We start from the raw sequence: 17,708 nt of genomic DNA, 5'->3' as shown, positions 1-17,708 counted from the left end.
AAATGGGAACAGATTTCAGCTCCCAATCAAGAAGTGCCTCTTTGACATTTTCCCTAACCCATAGATAAACCATGCAGGTAGAAACTGATGGGCTCAGAGATGACACATGGCAACATAAATGAATTGTATCACCTAGGAATAGTTTTATCTACAGTTCCTTCAGAAAGTATTCACACCACTCAGAGGTGACTTTGAAAAAGTTAGAGTTTAATGACTGTGATAGGAGAAAACTGAGGATGGATCAACAACATTGTAGTTACTCCACAAAACTAACCTAATTGACAGAGTGAAAAGTAGGTAGCCTATTCCAAAACATGCATCCAGTTTGCAACAATGCACAAATTTTCAAGCAAAGTGGTGGCATAGTGGGTATTCTTGTAATCGTTATGGAATGGGGAGTTTTTCAGGATAAAAAATAAACGGAATGGAACTAAGTACAGTCAAAATCCTAGAGGAAAACCTAGTTTATTCTGCTTTCCACCAGACACTGGGAGATTAATTCACCTTTCAGCAGAACATTAACCTTAAACACAAGGCCAAATATACACAGAGTGTTCAAAATATTATGAATGCTCTTTCCATGACATAGACTGACCAGGTGAATCCAGGTGAAAGCTAGGATCCCTTACTGATGTCACTTGTTAAATCCACTTCAAATCAGTGTAGATGAATGGGAGGAGACTTTTAGACTTGAGACACAGATTGTGTATGTGTGCCATTCAGAGGGTGAAAGGGCAAGACAAAATATTTAAGTGCCTTTGAACGGTGTATGGTAGTAGTTGCCAGGAGCACCAGTTTGAGTGTCTCAAGAACTGCAACGCTGCAGGGTTTTTCACGCTCAACAGTTTGTGTGTATCAAGAATGGTCCTCCACCCAAAAGGACACCCAGCCAACCTGACAACTATGGGAAGCATTGGAGTCAACATGGACAAGCATCCCTGTGGAACGCTTTCAACACCTTGTAGAGTCCAACTCAATATTAGGAAGGTGTTCTTAAAGGGACATTTCTAAATGTTCAACATCATATTCATCATCTCCAGCACCACCACAAAGTCAACATATGTGAAAATGGCACGTTTCTATGTTTGTAGTAAAAAATATAGAAAATAAGTGTTTCCAATGACATCATCAACCAGTTAGTAGACAATTTGTAGGCAATGCCTACTCATAATGGTTAAACATCACACGATGCACACTGATGATGTAATTGGAAACACGGTCTTATTTTACTACAAAACATAGAAATGCGCAATGTTGAAATATGTGCTGGAGATGGTGAATATGAAGTTGAACATGTTTCTTTCATGTTTTGAACACTCAGTGTTCACTGGAGTTGCTTACCAAGAAGACAGTAAATGTTCCTGAGTGGATGAGTTGCAGTTTTGACTAAAATCTGTTTGAGAATCTATGGCAAGACTTGAAAATGGTTGTCTAGCGATGATTAACCTGTCTGGGCTAGGGGGCAGTATTTTCACGGCCGGATAAAAAACGTATCCGATTTAAACTGGTTACTACTCTTTCCCAGAAACGAGAATATGCATATTATTAGTAGATTTGGATAGAACACGCTGAAGTTTCTAAAACTGTTTGATGGTGTCTGTGAGTATAACAGAACTCATATGGCAGGCAAAAACCTGAGAAAATTCCAAGCAGGAAGTGGCCTGTCTGAGAAATTGTAGTTCTTCTTTCTAGTCCCTTTCGAAACTACAGTATCTCTGGGGTTACGTTGCACTTTCTAAGGCTTCCATTGGCTCTCTAAAGCCTTCAGAAAGCGGATTGAGGCGTCTCCTGTCTCTGGGCAGAGTATGGTAGCTCTGTTTGTCAGTGGTCTGCCTGGTGAGAAAGAGATTGGAGACGCGCGGTCCCGCGACCATGCTGTTTTTTCTTTCCCTCTTTGAATGAATACACTATTGTCTGGTTGGAATATTATCGCTATTTTACGAGAAAAATACCATAAAAATTGATTTTAAACAGCGTTTGACATACTTCTAAGTACGGTAAAGGAACATTTAGATTTTTTTTGTCTCGAAATGCGCTCACGCGTTACCCTTTGGATAGTGACCTGAACGCACAAACAAAATGGAGGTATTTGGACATAACTATGGATTATTTGGAACAAAAACAACATTTCTTGTGGAAGTAGCAGTCCTGGGACTGCATTCTGATGAACATCAGCAAAGGTAATACAATTTTTCTAATAGTAATTCTGAGTTTAGTGAGCCCCGAAGTTGGCGGGTGTCAAAATAGCTAGCCGTGATGGCTGAGCTATGTACTCAGAATATTGCAAAATGTGCTTTCGCCGAAAAGCTATTTTAAAATCTGACACCGCGATTGCATAAAGGAGTTCTGTGTCTATAATTCTTAAAATAATTGTTATGTATTTTGTCAACGTTTATGGTGAGTAATTTAGTAAATTCACCGGAGGTTTTGGGTGGGAATGCTAGTTCTGAATATCACATGCCAATGTAAAAAGCTGTTTTTGGATATAAATATGAACTTGATTGAACAAAACATGCATGTATTGTATAACATAATGTCCTAGGAGTGTCATCTGATGAAGATCAAAGGTTAGTGCTTCATTTAGCTGTGTTTTGGGTTTATGTGACATATATGCTTGCTTGGAAAATGGCTGTGTGATTATTTGTGGCTATGTACTCTCCTAACATAATCTAATGTTTTGCTTTCACTGTAAAGCCTTTTTGAAATCGGACAATGTGGTTAGATTAACGAGAGTCTTGTCTTTAAAATGGTGTAAAATAGTCGTATGTTTGAAAAATTGAAATTATTGCATTTTTGAGGTTTTCTATTTCACGCCACGCTCTTCCACTGGCTGTTGAATAGAGTGGGACGGTGACGTGCCACCTAGCCCAGAGAGGTTAACAACCAAATTTGACAGAGCTTGAATAATTTAGAAAATAATAAATGGGCAAATATTGTACAATCCAGGTGTGGAAAGCTCTTAGACACTTACCCAGAAAGACTCTGTAATCGCTGCCAAATGTGATTCTAACATGCATCTACTCAGGTGTGTTAATACTTATGTAAAGTAGATTGCTAATTTATTGAAAATGAAATACAGCTAACATTTCGAAAAACATGTTTTCACTTTGTCATTATGGGGCATTGTGTGTAGATGGGTGAGAAAAAACATATTTAATCCAATTTGAATTCAGGCTATAACAACATGTGGAACAAGTCAAGGGGTCTGAATACTTTCTGAAGGCACTGTATGTGCTCATCAGCTATTACATTTTTTTGTGTATCACCTAAATCTATAACAATGTGTAAAATTTTACTAAAAGCCTAGAATTATAATGCTTTATAACTTGTTATAAGCACCTATGAGCCTTTATAACATCTTATTATGAGGATTATTACATGTTATCTCTCCCTATGGCAAAATGACTGACCCGTGGCTTCCCGGAGGTCCTGGAAGAACTTCTGGTTGAAGATGAAGGCCACTCCACTGATCTCCTCCACCTTGGCCTCGGCCGTGGTGTTCCTGTTGATAAAGTTGGCCGTGATGGCGATGGCCAACTTGCCTCGGAATTCCTTCCTCCTGAACCCTGTTTGGAGGAGAGGAAGGAAACAGGATGTAAAATGTTAGACTGGGGTCAGTGTCATTATGTAGACAGTGAATGTCGGCTTTCTTTGTTAGGTTCAGAAATGAAGAGAACATTTCCTTGTATTACACACTACTCACATGTTTGTAAAAGAGAAAAGGAGAAATGAAGGTGGCGCTTGTTAGGCTTTGATGCACACTGTCATTGACTAACTATCAATGTAACTGCAAGACTTTTTAATAATCTCATGTAAGGTTGCAGGCTGAGTACGGACACTGTATGAAGTGACTACTGGCTAGCCCTGAGGGAAACTGCTTCCCCTCCCCTCTAGAGAGAATCTCTAAAGTGGTTTCAGCAGGCACCAGCACCAGCAGAGGAGAGGGGTCAGATCAGTCCACACACTACAGGGCTCCCAGTGCTGCTGAGGGATGTTAGCTCATACAGGAAACAGACAGCCAATTCACAGGTTCCTGCTCCGCTCCAGTGAGAGGCCATGGAGGATTGCTCTCTGAAAACGGATGGAATGAGGGAGGACCGGGGAGACTCACATCACATGTGCACAACATGAGGCAGGAAAAGAGGGAGTGAGAGACGAGAAGAGAGAGGGTTGGACCCGTAAACCAACCACAGGTGTGTTTTTGAGGGCTACAGTTCTCATGGTGTTTTACACAACTCATTTTGAACCATGCGTTTTTTTGTTGCTTTTTACCTGCCAGCGTGTTTCTTCTTCCGTCTGCCCCAATGATGACGTCAAACTCTAACTCGTTGACTGGGTGTGTCCTGGGGTGGACCTCAGCCCTCCACCCTATCCCTGCAAAAACAAGCAAGACAAGACATGTAATGTTGTATTATTTAGCATATGATTTTACTTTTTCCTTCACTGACAACCATGTGGGATGAGAGAGAGCTCTCTGTTAGAACTGTGGCATACAGTAACAGTACAGTAACACATGGCCCTTCCTTGTTCCCATATATTTTTGGAGGAAGAGGAGTCACGTCATATGACATGGGTCTTAATGCAGTCATGTGACAGGGGTCTATAGAGCAGTCACTTCACAAGGGTCTTACTCTCGTTCTCCTGGTCCTCGGGGGGCTCGATGAGACCCTTGAACTCCACGTTGACATGGATCTCGATGCCCAGGAGCAGGGCCACCTTCAGCAGCATCAGTTGGAGCTGGCGGATACCTGCACAGAGAGTCAGACAGATTAGAGGAGAACATTTAGTAGCTTCAACAACTGAAAAGACTGCAATGTTACAGCTGATCTATGGTCCTGGAAAGCACCAGAAGTCTTCTCCTCATAGATGATAATGCTGTACACAGTAAAACATGAAATCATTTTCTAAAAGACAGAGAGTAGGAAATGGGAGTAGGATAGTCTTATCCACTCACTGATATGGTCGATGGCTCCGGCGCAGAACTTTCCGTGGAATTTCTTTGCCCCGAGGCCCCTGAGGTCCTGGATGGAGAAGGGCCACAGGTGGAGCACATTGTTCCTGGAGAAAGCATCTCTCTTCTCCAGCAGCACCACCTTGGCCCCCAGGAAGCCCAGCTCGATGGCCGTCCGCAGGCCACATGGTCCCGCCCCGATGATCAGACACTAAGGACGGGGAAAATGTAGCATATACAGTACTAGAGCTGGCTGATATTAAGATATTATCGAATACTGGCGATATCGATTATCGCAAAATATTACAATATTCAACAAGGGCAAATAGACAATATTACAATGTGGATATGGGCCCAACCCTATTATATACAGAACAATTCTCTCTGAGGTACTTTGAACAAGGATATGAGACAGAAAAAAAGTCACATACCTTGGAGTTGGCACATGCTCGTCCCTTCTTGTACTCCTTCTGGCCAGCCCGCTTGTCTAGCTTAACCCAGAGTGCCTTTGCCTTCCAGTAGTTGAGCCTGGACTTGAGCTTGTGGTAGAAGATCCGGTACTCACAGGGCTTGAGATCCAGATGGTCACAGAGCTCCTGGAAGGCTTTGAGCGTGCCCTTACAGGTGGAGGCCTGGGTAAAGCGGTCAAACATTACGTGGGCAGGGTTCACCCGCTCCCCTGTGGTGGTGAAGCCTCCAGGATCCCCCATGGTCCCCATGGACCTGCAACCCTCTCAGGGGCCTCTGGTCAGGCCCCAGCCCCTGGCTCTAGCACGCACTCCGCTCTGGTGAGGCCCTTTAGCTCCCTGCCTCAAGCATCTTCGTTCTGTCAGGGAGCGAGAAGACAAGCACAATTATTACTGAGTTAGGAGAATGTCTGCATATTTCACAAGGTCATCAAGACCCATTACTGAGGCTGATTTGGAATTTCCTTTTTTTTTTTTTCACTAGGCAAGTCAGTTAAGAACAAATTCTTATTTACAATGATGGCCTACACCGGCCAAACTAGGGCCAATTATGTGCCACCCTATGGAACTCCCAATCACGGCCGGTTGTGATACAGCCTGGAATCGAACGAGGCTGTCTGTAGTGACGCCTTAAGCGTCTTAAATGATCTTCAATAGGAACTTGCTGGACATACCACAGGTGACAGTGTAGACTCTCTCCTTTATGCTGTTCTATTAATAGTCTATCAAGGAGTGATCCAGCAGGATCTAATGGGATATCATGTTCCGTTCATGCGGGATTCCTGCAGGATATCAAGTCCACTGCATAATAAACAGGGTTTGAAAGATTGGCCTAATCAGCTATAAATGCCAGAACATCAACAGCAACAAAATATCCATAGGCTGATTGTACATGAGAATTTGAATTACTACAATCAAGCTGTTCAGCCTTTGACTGACCCTTCCTTGCCTTTCCTCTCATCACAAGCATCAGCTGTGACTGCTTGCCATTATGTTGGTGAAATCCCTCTGTGATCAATTACAAGACAGCCTCTTTGACATAAATGCAATGCTTGTAAGGGAGGTAGCCTACCTAGCTAGCCAACCAAAGAGTGGTCTTTGTTGCAGTGCCAGTGTTTCCTGACTGTTATTAGCTGACTGTGTTTGCTGATTGGCGAGGGCTTCTGTGGCCACAGGACCTTAACCCTGTTATCTAGGAAAGGAGGCCACTGCCACCGGAGACAGGAAGTCCACTGAACACACAGGCCAAACAGGAAAAGCAACAGGGGCACCAGTGAGCATGGAACGCCGCTCTCAATGTTACAGGATTTCAGACTCAGACTCTGGACATAGGAAGTCTTTCCTTCTGTCATCCCAAAACATTTGTAAAAAAAAATTAAAATCCCATTCATTCAGCTTGTGGTGGTTTAATGGCATCAACAGTAGGCACCAGGCAATGTCTCTTGTTTATGAATGTTCACTTTCCTCTGTTCTGTTTTGTTCACCTGCTAAAACATGCAGTGTGGTTTTAAAATGGTCTTGTTCTAGCCCTTTCACCTCAGGGGAGAGTTCCCTCACACATGTTGGTGTCTATAAATCAGCTGTCAGGTCTGGAATGCCTCTCTGTCTACTCTCTTCAAGACTGGATTAAAGTGCAGACTGTGCCCTTTAAAAACAGCTATAAGCCATATTTTACTAGTTCAATGCAGTGCACAGACATGCTAAAAAAATGAAGAGAAAGCATGAGCAATGCAAACTGGTCAGCAGTGAATGAAAGGCAACAGCTCTGTACTCTACTTGGTTTGATCCAAGCATTTTTCTGAGCAATTGATGAGTTGATTGGTTTCAGATTTCCCCCAATTTTTTCAGGTTCACTCTCAGAATCACAGTTTTTTCATAGAAAAACACAATTGGATGTTCTAAGTAGGCTACACAACAATGCTATCTAGGATTTTATTTTTTTAAATGTACCTACCCTTTAATTCAAGTGCACATTCACCTTGCACTGTTGTTTGGTTAGCTGTGTTTCTGAAGCGCACACGTGATGGAGTTTGCAAAACAAATTCCCACTGGATTAATGCAAATAATCCTGATATGATTCTGCCTGGTATGCTAGGACAGCAGAGTCCCTGCCCATCTTCCGAAAACACCCGAAACCCTACCTCTTCAAAGAGAAGCCCACGGCTGTTCTATTCATTCTATTTCTATGGCAGAACATGCAGTCAGGAGCGTACATGTTACTATTCAAAACGGTTAATACGGTGACTGCGGGCATTTGGCTAGCCAATTACAGTCATCCAAAATTCCATGACCATCACAGCCCTAGTGATGGCAACAATTTAGCAGCAGCGGTGTGCCACAGCTAAATTAATACAGGGGGAAACAGTGCTGACCTAGGACCTGTTAGTGTCAGACAAGACTAGATTGTGAGGCAGGTACATGGGCTCCAAATCGCTGTTTCGCACCCTGCCAACTCCTCATCGCTGTCAAAACAACTAGGCTCTGGATTTGGCTCTCCCTCCCAGCTCTGGAAGTGCAGCACCAGCAGAGGTGGCCTCTCCACATTTGCCCCCTTATCCCTTTCCTCGACACCACCTCCATGCTTCTGCTCTCCCTAAATACCTCAAAGGGCTCCTTGAGAAGGCTTTCTGCACCTGTGGGTTCAGTCTGTGTGGGTTCACCTGATGATGTACACTAGCCACCTGCATAGGTGGACTGGTACAGTTCCTTCCTGTAACTTGGATAACCTCTGAAATATACCAGCAGCAAACTAGAACTATTTAGTAGAACTATGAACCAGGAAGTATCTATTTCTGGGATTCTCGGTTCATACAAGGTGTACGTTTCCTCAAACTGAATGTAGTGGAACTTCAAAAACACCTCTGAAGTTAGTCCTCAAGTTCCAAAAAGAAATGTCTGTGTGCCCTGACTGCCCTCTATGGGAGATTCTCGGCTGAAAACAGGGGGTCAGAATAAGACTTTAAACAGCACATGAGAGGGGAGAGGAGAACAGTCCCACTACTGGAACACTGAGGTCAAGAAGAACCAGAAAAGCAGAGTAAACATTTCCCAGATTCCAGTGCACAAAGTATCTTGGTCTCCTTGTTTGCTCTGGCAGGACAATATCACCCTTTTGAGACATGCTGGAATTGAGCCGAGCCTGAAAGTTAACTTTAGAAGCGCTCACTGTGGTAATTCCCACACTGACTCACAGGGACCGAAGGATTTACTCTCAAGGTCCTGGAAACCCAAACTGCGAGGCTCTAGTCTGGAGGAGGACACATCATGCGAGATCAGAGGAGGAGCAAGGAGCACTCCCCCAGAATCACAGCCCCGTGGCACACTTCACCTCACTACAACCCAGAAATGACTCAAGTTTGGGCGGGGTGGGGTGGGGAGGTTGGCCGGGTGATTCAAGCCAGACAGTCAACACAGGATGTGCCATGTCACCGGTGTGCAAGTATGCTACAGTGTGCTTCCAGAGAAGACTATAATTAGATGGGCTAGAGCAATGTGGATACTCATATTATCCACGCCACAGGAAATGCTATGCAGGCATCTCTGTTACATAGAGTAGGTATAAATAAAACTCAGCACATTAAGAACTAGCCTATCACATTTCAGTGGCGGGAACTTTTACGGCACCATTTACGAATGGGAGAAGGGCATTGACATGAACAAATCATGGACATTATAGAAATAGCTAAGTGACATCTAGAGTGAGAAAGGGTGGGATGGGAGAGACAGGAATGGGCCACTCAATGCAAACAATTCAAGCTTTTCCAAAGATGAAGCCTGTGAATCAAGATGTTTATTGTGTAGGCCTATTCAGGTGTCCTTAAATCAGACCCCCAGCACAGTGTTTCTATGGGTAAGAAACAAATGAAATACAAAGCAGCAGCAAAACATAATTTGCATCATTCTCTGCCTCACAAAGCAAATATGTTGTGGCATCTGGACACATGGCAGGCTTTCACATGTACACATAGTATACACACACACACACACATAGTATACACACACACACACACACACACACACACACGTTAGCTCAGACACACACACAAATGTAAAGGGTACACACAAGCGCAAACACTCAGACAAACACACACACACTCACAATCAAGCAAACAAACACATTCATATGAGGTTGGATTACATCACTCTGGTTAGCAAATAGAGCGGATGACATGTTTGAATGGACATTTGCTGTCCATTGGTTGTTTGACATTTAACTTTTATTTAACTAGGCAAGTCAGTTAAGAACAAATTCTTATTTACATATGACTGCCTACCCTGGCCAAATCCTAACAACGCAGGGCCAATTGTGTCTGCCGCCCTATGGGACTCCCAATCACGGACGGTTGTGATACAGCCTGGAATCGAACCAGGGCCTGTAGTGATGCCTCTAACACTGAGATGCAGTGCCTTAAACCACTGCGCCACTCAGGAGCCAAAACATGGAGTGGACTTTAGACATTCATTCATGACATATATTCTGTCGGTTCAGAGAGGACCTTGGAGAGATGGTCTGAGGTCCCAGACACAATAAAACAGATAAAGTGCCCATGCTTTAATCTAAGACTAAGTGTTCATTCTCCACAGCAGATGATCAAAGCCTTTAGACTGAGAAAGGAGCAAAGAAACCCTCAATCATCCAATTTGTCCCTCCTCCTTTACCTCCTTTTCCTTATCCAGATTCTGCTTCCCTTTGTCATTCCCTTCTCTCCTCTCTTTTTCTTTGTTCCAGAAAGAAGCGTTCTCCTGGTGAACTCCGTGACGGGAGCCTCCAGAGACTGTTCCAGAAAGGGCTCCCCATGCTCCAGACACTCTGCTGTCTGAACTAAAACACAGCATGATGACGGCATGATGTCATACCCTCCACAGAGCAGTCAGGTGGTGTAGATGAAGTGAACACTCCTGGGGGACCAGAGGGACCTGGGTAATCACAGTGGTACAGCTAGTGTGTCATCACACATCACACTAGGCTGTTTAAGGTAGAGTAGTCTCACTGACAGACGAATAGCTAGTCAGCGCATGCAAAATGTGGTTCTAGAGGGACTGGGAACTGAAGCAAAATTGGACAAAGAAGGGATAAACTAGGACGGTCAGAACACAAAACATGTTTCATTCTTGCTCACATTAGGCCTGTGACTGTCCTTTTCTGAGCAAAAAAAAAAACAGGTTTTATTTCCATTGTTGGACATAAAAGACGAAAAATTATTTTTTTAAGAAGCAGGGAATCAACTCCAAGTGATTTTAATGTAAGAAATCTGTTCCCAAGTATTCCCACTCATAATAGACACACACTTGATCATATACAAAACATAAGCAAGGTTTGAAAGGATTATGTTTTAGTCAAATATATCTGTTAGGGATTCTTGCGGTCAATTTGCGGTCTACAAATTATTTGTAATCATGTTCCTGCCCACCGACCATCCGCTCAACAACAAAAAATGTCAATATATATATGTTTTAAAATCGGCCCACGGCTGAATCTAGTTGATGATCCCCGATATACAGGGTCAGTTCCAATACCATATTTACAATGTGCAGGGATACTGGAGTGATGGAGGCAGACATGTAAAGGGGTAAGGTGACTAGGCTACAGGTTATAAGATAGAGTAGCAGCAGCTAATATGTGTTATGCAGTTATGGGGCACATACAGACTATGGACCTGGACATATAGTACCATACTACGTAAGTTCTATATCATTCTTTGCACAAGTCGCTTTTACTGGACCTTTACTGGGCTTTCAAAGGGAAACCCAGGAGCGAGCAGTGATGCCAGCCTACCAGACGAGCTAAATGCCTTTTATGCTTGCTTTGAGGCAAGCAACACTGAAGCATGCATGAGAGCACCAGCTGTTCCGGACGACTGTGTGATCCCGCTCTCCGTAGCCGATGTGAGCTAGGTCAACATTCATAAAGCCGCAGGGCCAGATGGATTACCAGGACATGTCCTCAAAGCATGCGCCGACCAACTGGCAAGTGGCTTCACTGATATTTTCAACCTCTCCCTGGCCGAGTCCGTAATACCTACATGTTTCAGACCACCATAGTCCCTGTGCCCAAAAAAGCGAAGGTAACCTGCCTAAATGATTACCGCCCCATAGCACTCACATCGGTAGCCATGAACTGCTTTGAAAGGCTGGTCATGGCTAACACCATTATCCCAGAAACCCTAGACCCACTCCAATCCACATACCACCCCAACAGATCCACAGATGACACAATCTCTATTGCACTCCACACTGCCCTTTCACACCTGGACAAAAGGAACACGTATGTGAGAATGATATTCAAATCAAATGTTATTAGTCACATGCGCCGAATACAACAGGTTATGCTTACTTACGAGCCCCTAACCAACAACACAGCTTTAGAAATACGGATAAGAATAAAAGGAACAAGTAATTTAAGAGCAGCAGTAACATAACAATAGCGAGACTATATAAAGGGGGGTACCGGTACAGAGTCAATGTGCGGGGGCACCGGTAAGTTGAGGTAATATGTACATCAAGGTAGAGTTATTAAAGTGACTATGCATAGATGGTAACAACAGAGAGTAGCAGCTGTGTAAAAGAGGGGGATAGGCGGAGCAATGCAAATAGTCTGGGTAGCCATTTGATTAGATGTTTAGGAGTCTTATTGCTTGGGGATAGAAGCCTCTTGGACCTAGACTTGGCGCTCCGGTACCACATGCCGTGCGGTAGCAGAGAGAACAGTCTATGACTAGGGTGGCTGGAGTCTGACAATTTTTAGGGCCTTCCTCTAACACCGCCTGGTACAGAGGTCCTGGATGGCAGGAAGCTTGGCCCCGGTGAAGTACTTGGCTGTTCGCACTACCTTCTGTAGTGCCTTGCAGTCGGAAGCCGAGCAGTTGACATTCCAGGCAGTGATGCAACCAGTCAGGATGCTCTCGATGGTGCAGCTGTAGAACCTTTTGAGGATCTGAGGACTCATACCAAATCTTGTCAGTCTCCTGGGGGGGGGGGGTGGGGGTTGTCGTGCCCTTTTAATTCCTGCCAATTTAATTAGACATGTGATATCTTCTGAATTGGAAAGCAATTGTTCATTAAATTCATCCCAACCTGGACTATGGATTTGTTAGACAAACGGGAAAAAAATTAATTAGCCTACAGTAGTAACTCCAAATCTCTTAACCACTCATGGGGAATATTTAGCAGCAACAAAGGATTACTCTTAACACATTTCTATTAGTAACAGGAGCCGTGTAATTTGATTGTGTGGCCGGTGTGTGTGTTTGCTTTGTGGTGTTATGCCTCCACGTGCTCGATTACAGTTTCTTGCCAGGCCAGTCAATCACCCGGATGAGGCTACCTCTCAAATCTCAGCTCAGACACCACATCCCTCCTAGCTTCTAACATGTCTTGTTGGTAGTAGATTGTATGTCATACATTCACTTGGTTACATGGTTCCAGGGATATTTGACTATCTTTCAAAGCATTTGCATACTTTACTGCAATAGTAGGGTGTGTGGTGGCGTATCTCCAGGTACTCATTAGATTAGATGCCTAAAAAGCCCAAATCTGAAACCTGGACGCAAGCAGAGCCGTACAGCGAGTAGTTTCCTAGTTTCCAAGGCTTAGTCATGTCAACTGTGGAACGGTGGAGCCGTAGAGGAGGAGGCCTCAGACCAGGAACATGTTTGCTTTTCATCATCTGTAATCCTTTTCTTTGAGAAAGAGTCACTTATTATGTGGGCTGAGCTATAATACTCCTCCTTACCAATAATATTACAACACAGACTCTCTCTGTTGGTTTCCATCGTGAAATATCTCACTTGCCATTTAGAGAGGATTCAAGTTTCCCGTGACCATGTTCATGATACAAAACAAACACAGAATGTTAAAAGGATCCCTGGAGGCTTTACCTCCCTCTCGCCACTTAGGCTAAGACGTACGATTGATAGGTTAGAGGTCCACACATGAACAGTAGCTAGGCTATATCCCAGAGTATTATGACATATCTGCATAACACAGAGCAGCTAGTCTAAACTCCATTGGCTTTCGCAGTGGTCATGCATGGGAACCTACAGCTCTCTGCACTCTACTCCATTATTGTTCTTCACATTAATTACAAAGCCACTGTTTAAACGTTGGAGAGCCTCAGCAAATAGCCAGAATTCCAGGCCGCTTGGCTGGGCGCTAAAGATAAACGCAAATGGCGCAGTAAATCATACAATCTTAAGAATGAGGAGTGAACTGCACTGTAACATTTCATGCATTTTAGGGTGAACTGCAAGATTATTGGATGTCAAAATCCTTGCAGAATTTGTGGTTATGACCTTCCAGAGCCAAATGTGTTGTCTCCTGCCACGAAGAGGGATTTTCTAAGTAAGCGATCTTAAAAAGCAGCAGTTGATGAAATACCTCTTAGTTGCAAAATTGTTGGAGAATAAATAAATAAATGCAGTCAACTCACAGCAATGTTACAATGAGCCATGGAAAGGTCAATGGACTTTTGAGTAGGTCCCGAATATGAACAAATGTCTTGCATTACAAACATTGGCAAAAGGACAATGTAAGTCTATTGGGGCTATCAAGCTGACAATGTTATTCTCATTCAAAAGTGATATTGCAACGATGGTAATTCCATGCCAACAGGGTCATGATCAGTAATGTAGTGACTAGCAATTTACTGCTCAGGCTTCCGACATGTCTGTCCCGTCCCACACACAGTCCCAGAGCACAGCAGAGACATAATCCTGCAGCCTACAGTTCACACACACACAGTCCCAGAGCACAGCAGAGACATAATCCTGCAGCCTACAGTTCACACACACACACACACGTTTTAATCCCGCTGCGTGGGTGGATTTATGAGCAGCACAGAGGGTAGAAAACCAGGACCAGAGAGACCGAGAGAGGCAGGCCCCACCAGCCCTCTGCCCCCAGGGCCCTGGATCGCTGGGCCTGTGACCAGGGAAGCTTTGACTCGTTGGACCCCACCATGACCTGTGACCTCAGGTCATATGGACAGACAGGCAGTAAAACAGCTGTTGCCCCAGCAGGCCTCCAGGCAGCACTGGAGAAGTCTCCTCTCACAGACTGTTTGAGAGAACCAGGCCCAAGTTCACTGTTATTATTCCAGTAAGAGGGAATGGTTGAGCCAGGCTTCATAAAGCCAGATTCCAGCTAATGTTTGAGCTCAAAGAATCTGTCTTAGCACACTCATTTGTTGGGATAGGTTCTTGACATGTCACTAAGGAGTTGTCTTAACAAAGAGTAGACACAGAAGACGACGCTAGGCTATATCCCCTTCTCATCAATCAATGGGAAAAACCTGCTAAAGAATCTCCTCACCATACCTAAGCAGCATTGGAGTGTTAGGCCACCTCTCATTAGAAAGCTTCAAGCCAACACCAGGCCAGGCCAACTTGGCCAAGGTGGACAGGAGAAGTGGGAAAGGACTGGTTTAACTTGTGATCGGCTTTCCTGCCTTCCATTACTAAACCTAAGAGTAAGATAGTTGGTGCCAGCTGCACTCAGCGCAGCACCACACATCCTGAGCCATAGGAAGAGAGGCTTTCCTGTGTGAATGTAGCAATGCTGCTGTCGATTAATTCAAATGGGAAGGTAACCAAACCCTTGCACTGTGCAGAGCCATGAAGGACGCTGATAGCTTTACCTAAAAGCATGAAAACAGATTCCTACTGAATTACACTTGAATCCCAAACTGACTTTACGGGCTGCAGGCGCTTGGCCAAACGTGGTGTGAAGAAGCCTGCAGGTGACAAGTTGGTTCTTTACGTTTTCTGTCATGAATGTAACTCAAAAGAGTTTGGGGTGTTTTTGTACATCTGCACTAAGTTGATTTCAAGTGACTGAACATGATAACAGAGTTGACTTGAGAAAGTGATCCTATTTGAAATGTAACCACACAATGGAAGACAAATAGGCATAGGCCTTGTGGTCTTGACAGCTGTCACAGTGGTCAGGAAGTCAGCGCATGCAGTTTTGCACCTGGAGAAAATAATCCACATGATCTTTAACAAAATAGCGGATAAATAGTCGACCTACAAAACAAAGCCTCAATCCTAATCAATCTGTGGAGTCCCACTCGTTGACTCACATGCCTGTAGGCCTATTCCTACTACCATCTCCCTCCACCTGCCCCCTCGCCTGGCATCCCCCACTAATGTCGCTAAGGAAGTGAGGAACAGGATAAGGGGTGAGTGAAAGGAAGTGACAGTGTGCATTGATGAGCAGTGGACGTCAATGGGGGGAGAGGGTGGCAGTGGACTGGCGCTGAGGGAAGGTTATCTATGAGACACACCATGGTGGGCAGAACACAAAACCCTGAGAGAAGGAGGGATGGGAAACCATGGACATGGAAAGAAAGTCTGACATTCTGACAAGCAGGGAAAGTTCTGTTAACCTCACTAGGGGGTGTGGGACGCTAGCGTCCCACCTGGCCAACATCCAGTGAAATTGCAGAGCGCCAAATTCAAAAACAGAAATACTCATTATTAAAATTCATGAAACATACAAGTGTTATACATGGGTTTAAAGATAAACTTCTTGTTAATCCAACCACGGTGTCAGATTTCAAAAAGGCTTTACGGCGAAAGCAAATCATGCAATTATCTGAGAACAGTGCCCAGCAGACAAATCATTACAAACAATTAGCAGCCAAGAAGGAGTAACAAAAGTCAGAAATAGCAATAAAATGTATCACTTACCTTTGATGATCTTCATATGGTTGCACTCACAAGACTCCATGTTACACAATAAATGTTAGTTTTGTTCAATAATGTCCCTCTATGTCCAAAAACCTCAGTTTTGTTGGTGCGTTTTGTTTAGCAATCCATTGGAACAAAGCGCGGTCACAACAGACAGACAAAAAATCCAAAAAGTACAATAGAAATTCGTAGAAACATGTCAAACGATGTTTAAAATCAATCCTCAGGTTGTTTTTGTCATAAATAATCAATAATATTTCAACCGGACAAAAGCTTCGTCAATAGAAAAGGAGAAACAAGAAAGGCGCGCTCGCGATCGCACGCTGGACTCATGTCTGGAAATGTCCACTGTCCACTCATTGAAAGTGCTGTATCTCCCTCATTTTTCAGAGTAAAAGCTTGAAACAATGTCTAAAGACTGGCCACATGTAGAAGAAGCCGTAGAGATCGTGAACTGGGTCCTAAGTCTTTGTATAGAGGATAGGCTTTCAATGGAAAAACAGCCTTTCAAAATAATAGTACTTCCTGGATGGATTTTCCTCAGGTTTTCGCCTGCCATATCAGTTCTGTTATACTCACAGACATTATTTTAACAGTTTTGGAAACTTTAGAGTGTTTTCTATCCAAATGTACCAATTATATGCATATCCTAGCTTCTGGGCCTGAGTAGCAGGCAGTTTACTATGAGCACGCTTTTCATCCAAAATTCCGAATGCTGCCCCCTACCCTAGTTGAAGTTAATCTGTTCCATTCTTTTCTTTTCTTCAGATAAGAAGGTAAAGGAGCCAGGGGCACCTTCAAATGCAGAGAGTTAGGGAATGTGAAATATGATGTGGTCTCAAGAGGCAAAAGGTTTACTAGAGAAGAGGAGCTGGAGTTAGAGAGGGGTGTGGTGGAGCAAAAGTTGCAGCTGTTTGCAATATAGCCTGATCAAAAAATCACATTCACCTTATAAAGTGTTCTCTTACATCAAGGGCGGAACATTTTAAAACAAAGTGAACTGAAAGTGTTGGATGCATGTGACCTGACAGGTAGTGTCGGCCTCCATCTTGAAGGGTATATCTGCTTGGGAACTAAACCCTGGGCTGGCACTGCTCCCTGGCGTCTCTGTGCACAGGCGTGGTATATTAAATCATTTAGTCTTCAGGGTTTGTCGTTTAGATTTCATCAAAGCACACACAAATATCAGCCAGGGTATCTTATTAAGAGGTGAGGTCACTAAGCTTAGTGGAATAGTATATAGTACATTCCAGCATGGCATTAACTAATGACAGTCATAACAGAGATAATTTCAGGAGTCACTCCACCTGCCAGCACAGGTAAGTCCACTCCTGCGGAATACTTTCACTAATATGTACCCTGCATTCCAACAGGGGGAAGTTCCAAGCTTGCAATACGACTTATATTGGAAAAAGCTCCCGCGCCTTGAAAGTACGCCTTGAAAGTACGCCTTGAAAGTACGCCTTGAAGAAAATAATTCCAGTATTAGATGTCAAGATAATCACCACGCCAGATGCAAGACACTTTATAGAACAAAATTATTCTATTAATGAATTGCGGTGTCAGGATGGAAAAAGTTCATCCACCACGTAGGTGATTACA

The 17,708-nt window shown here is 43.8% G+C and overlaps 1 protein-coding gene across 21 annotated transcripts in view; it reads right to left on the bottom strand.

Moving 5' to 3' along the window:
• LOC115197409 (protein-methionine sulfoxide oxidase mical3a) overlaps positions 1–17,708 on the bottom strand; it is a 188,464-nt gene that overhangs the window by 90,067 nt on the left and 80,689 nt on the right. For all 21 annotated transcript variants that reach the window (XM_029758901.1, XM_029758896.1, XM_029758897.1 and 18 more), the window contains 5 exons: positions 5,383–5,777; positions 4,955–5,162; positions 4,632–4,748; positions 4,273–4,374; positions 3,411–3,566 (listed from right to left, as the gene is read on the bottom strand). In XM_029758901.1, coding sequence (XP_029614761.1) covers positions 3,411–3,566; positions 4,273–4,374; positions 4,632–4,748; positions 4,955–5,162; positions 5,383–5,670 — 871 coding nt within the window. In that variant the 5' untranslated portion in view covers positions 5,671–5,777. The remainder of the gene's footprint in view (positions 1–3,410; positions 3,567–4,272; positions 4,375–4,631; positions 4,749–4,954; positions 5,163–5,382; positions 5,778–17,708) is intronic.

The sequence above is a fragment of the Salmo trutta genome, chromosome 7 (genome assembly GCF_901001165.1).
Source record: "Salmo trutta chromosome 7, fSalTru1.1, whole genome shotgun sequence".
NCBI classification, from domain to species: Eukaryota; Metazoa; Chordata; class Actinopteri; order Salmoniformes; family Salmonidae; genus Salmo; species Salmo trutta.
This window is presented reverse-complemented; position numbering and strand designations above follow the sequence as displayed.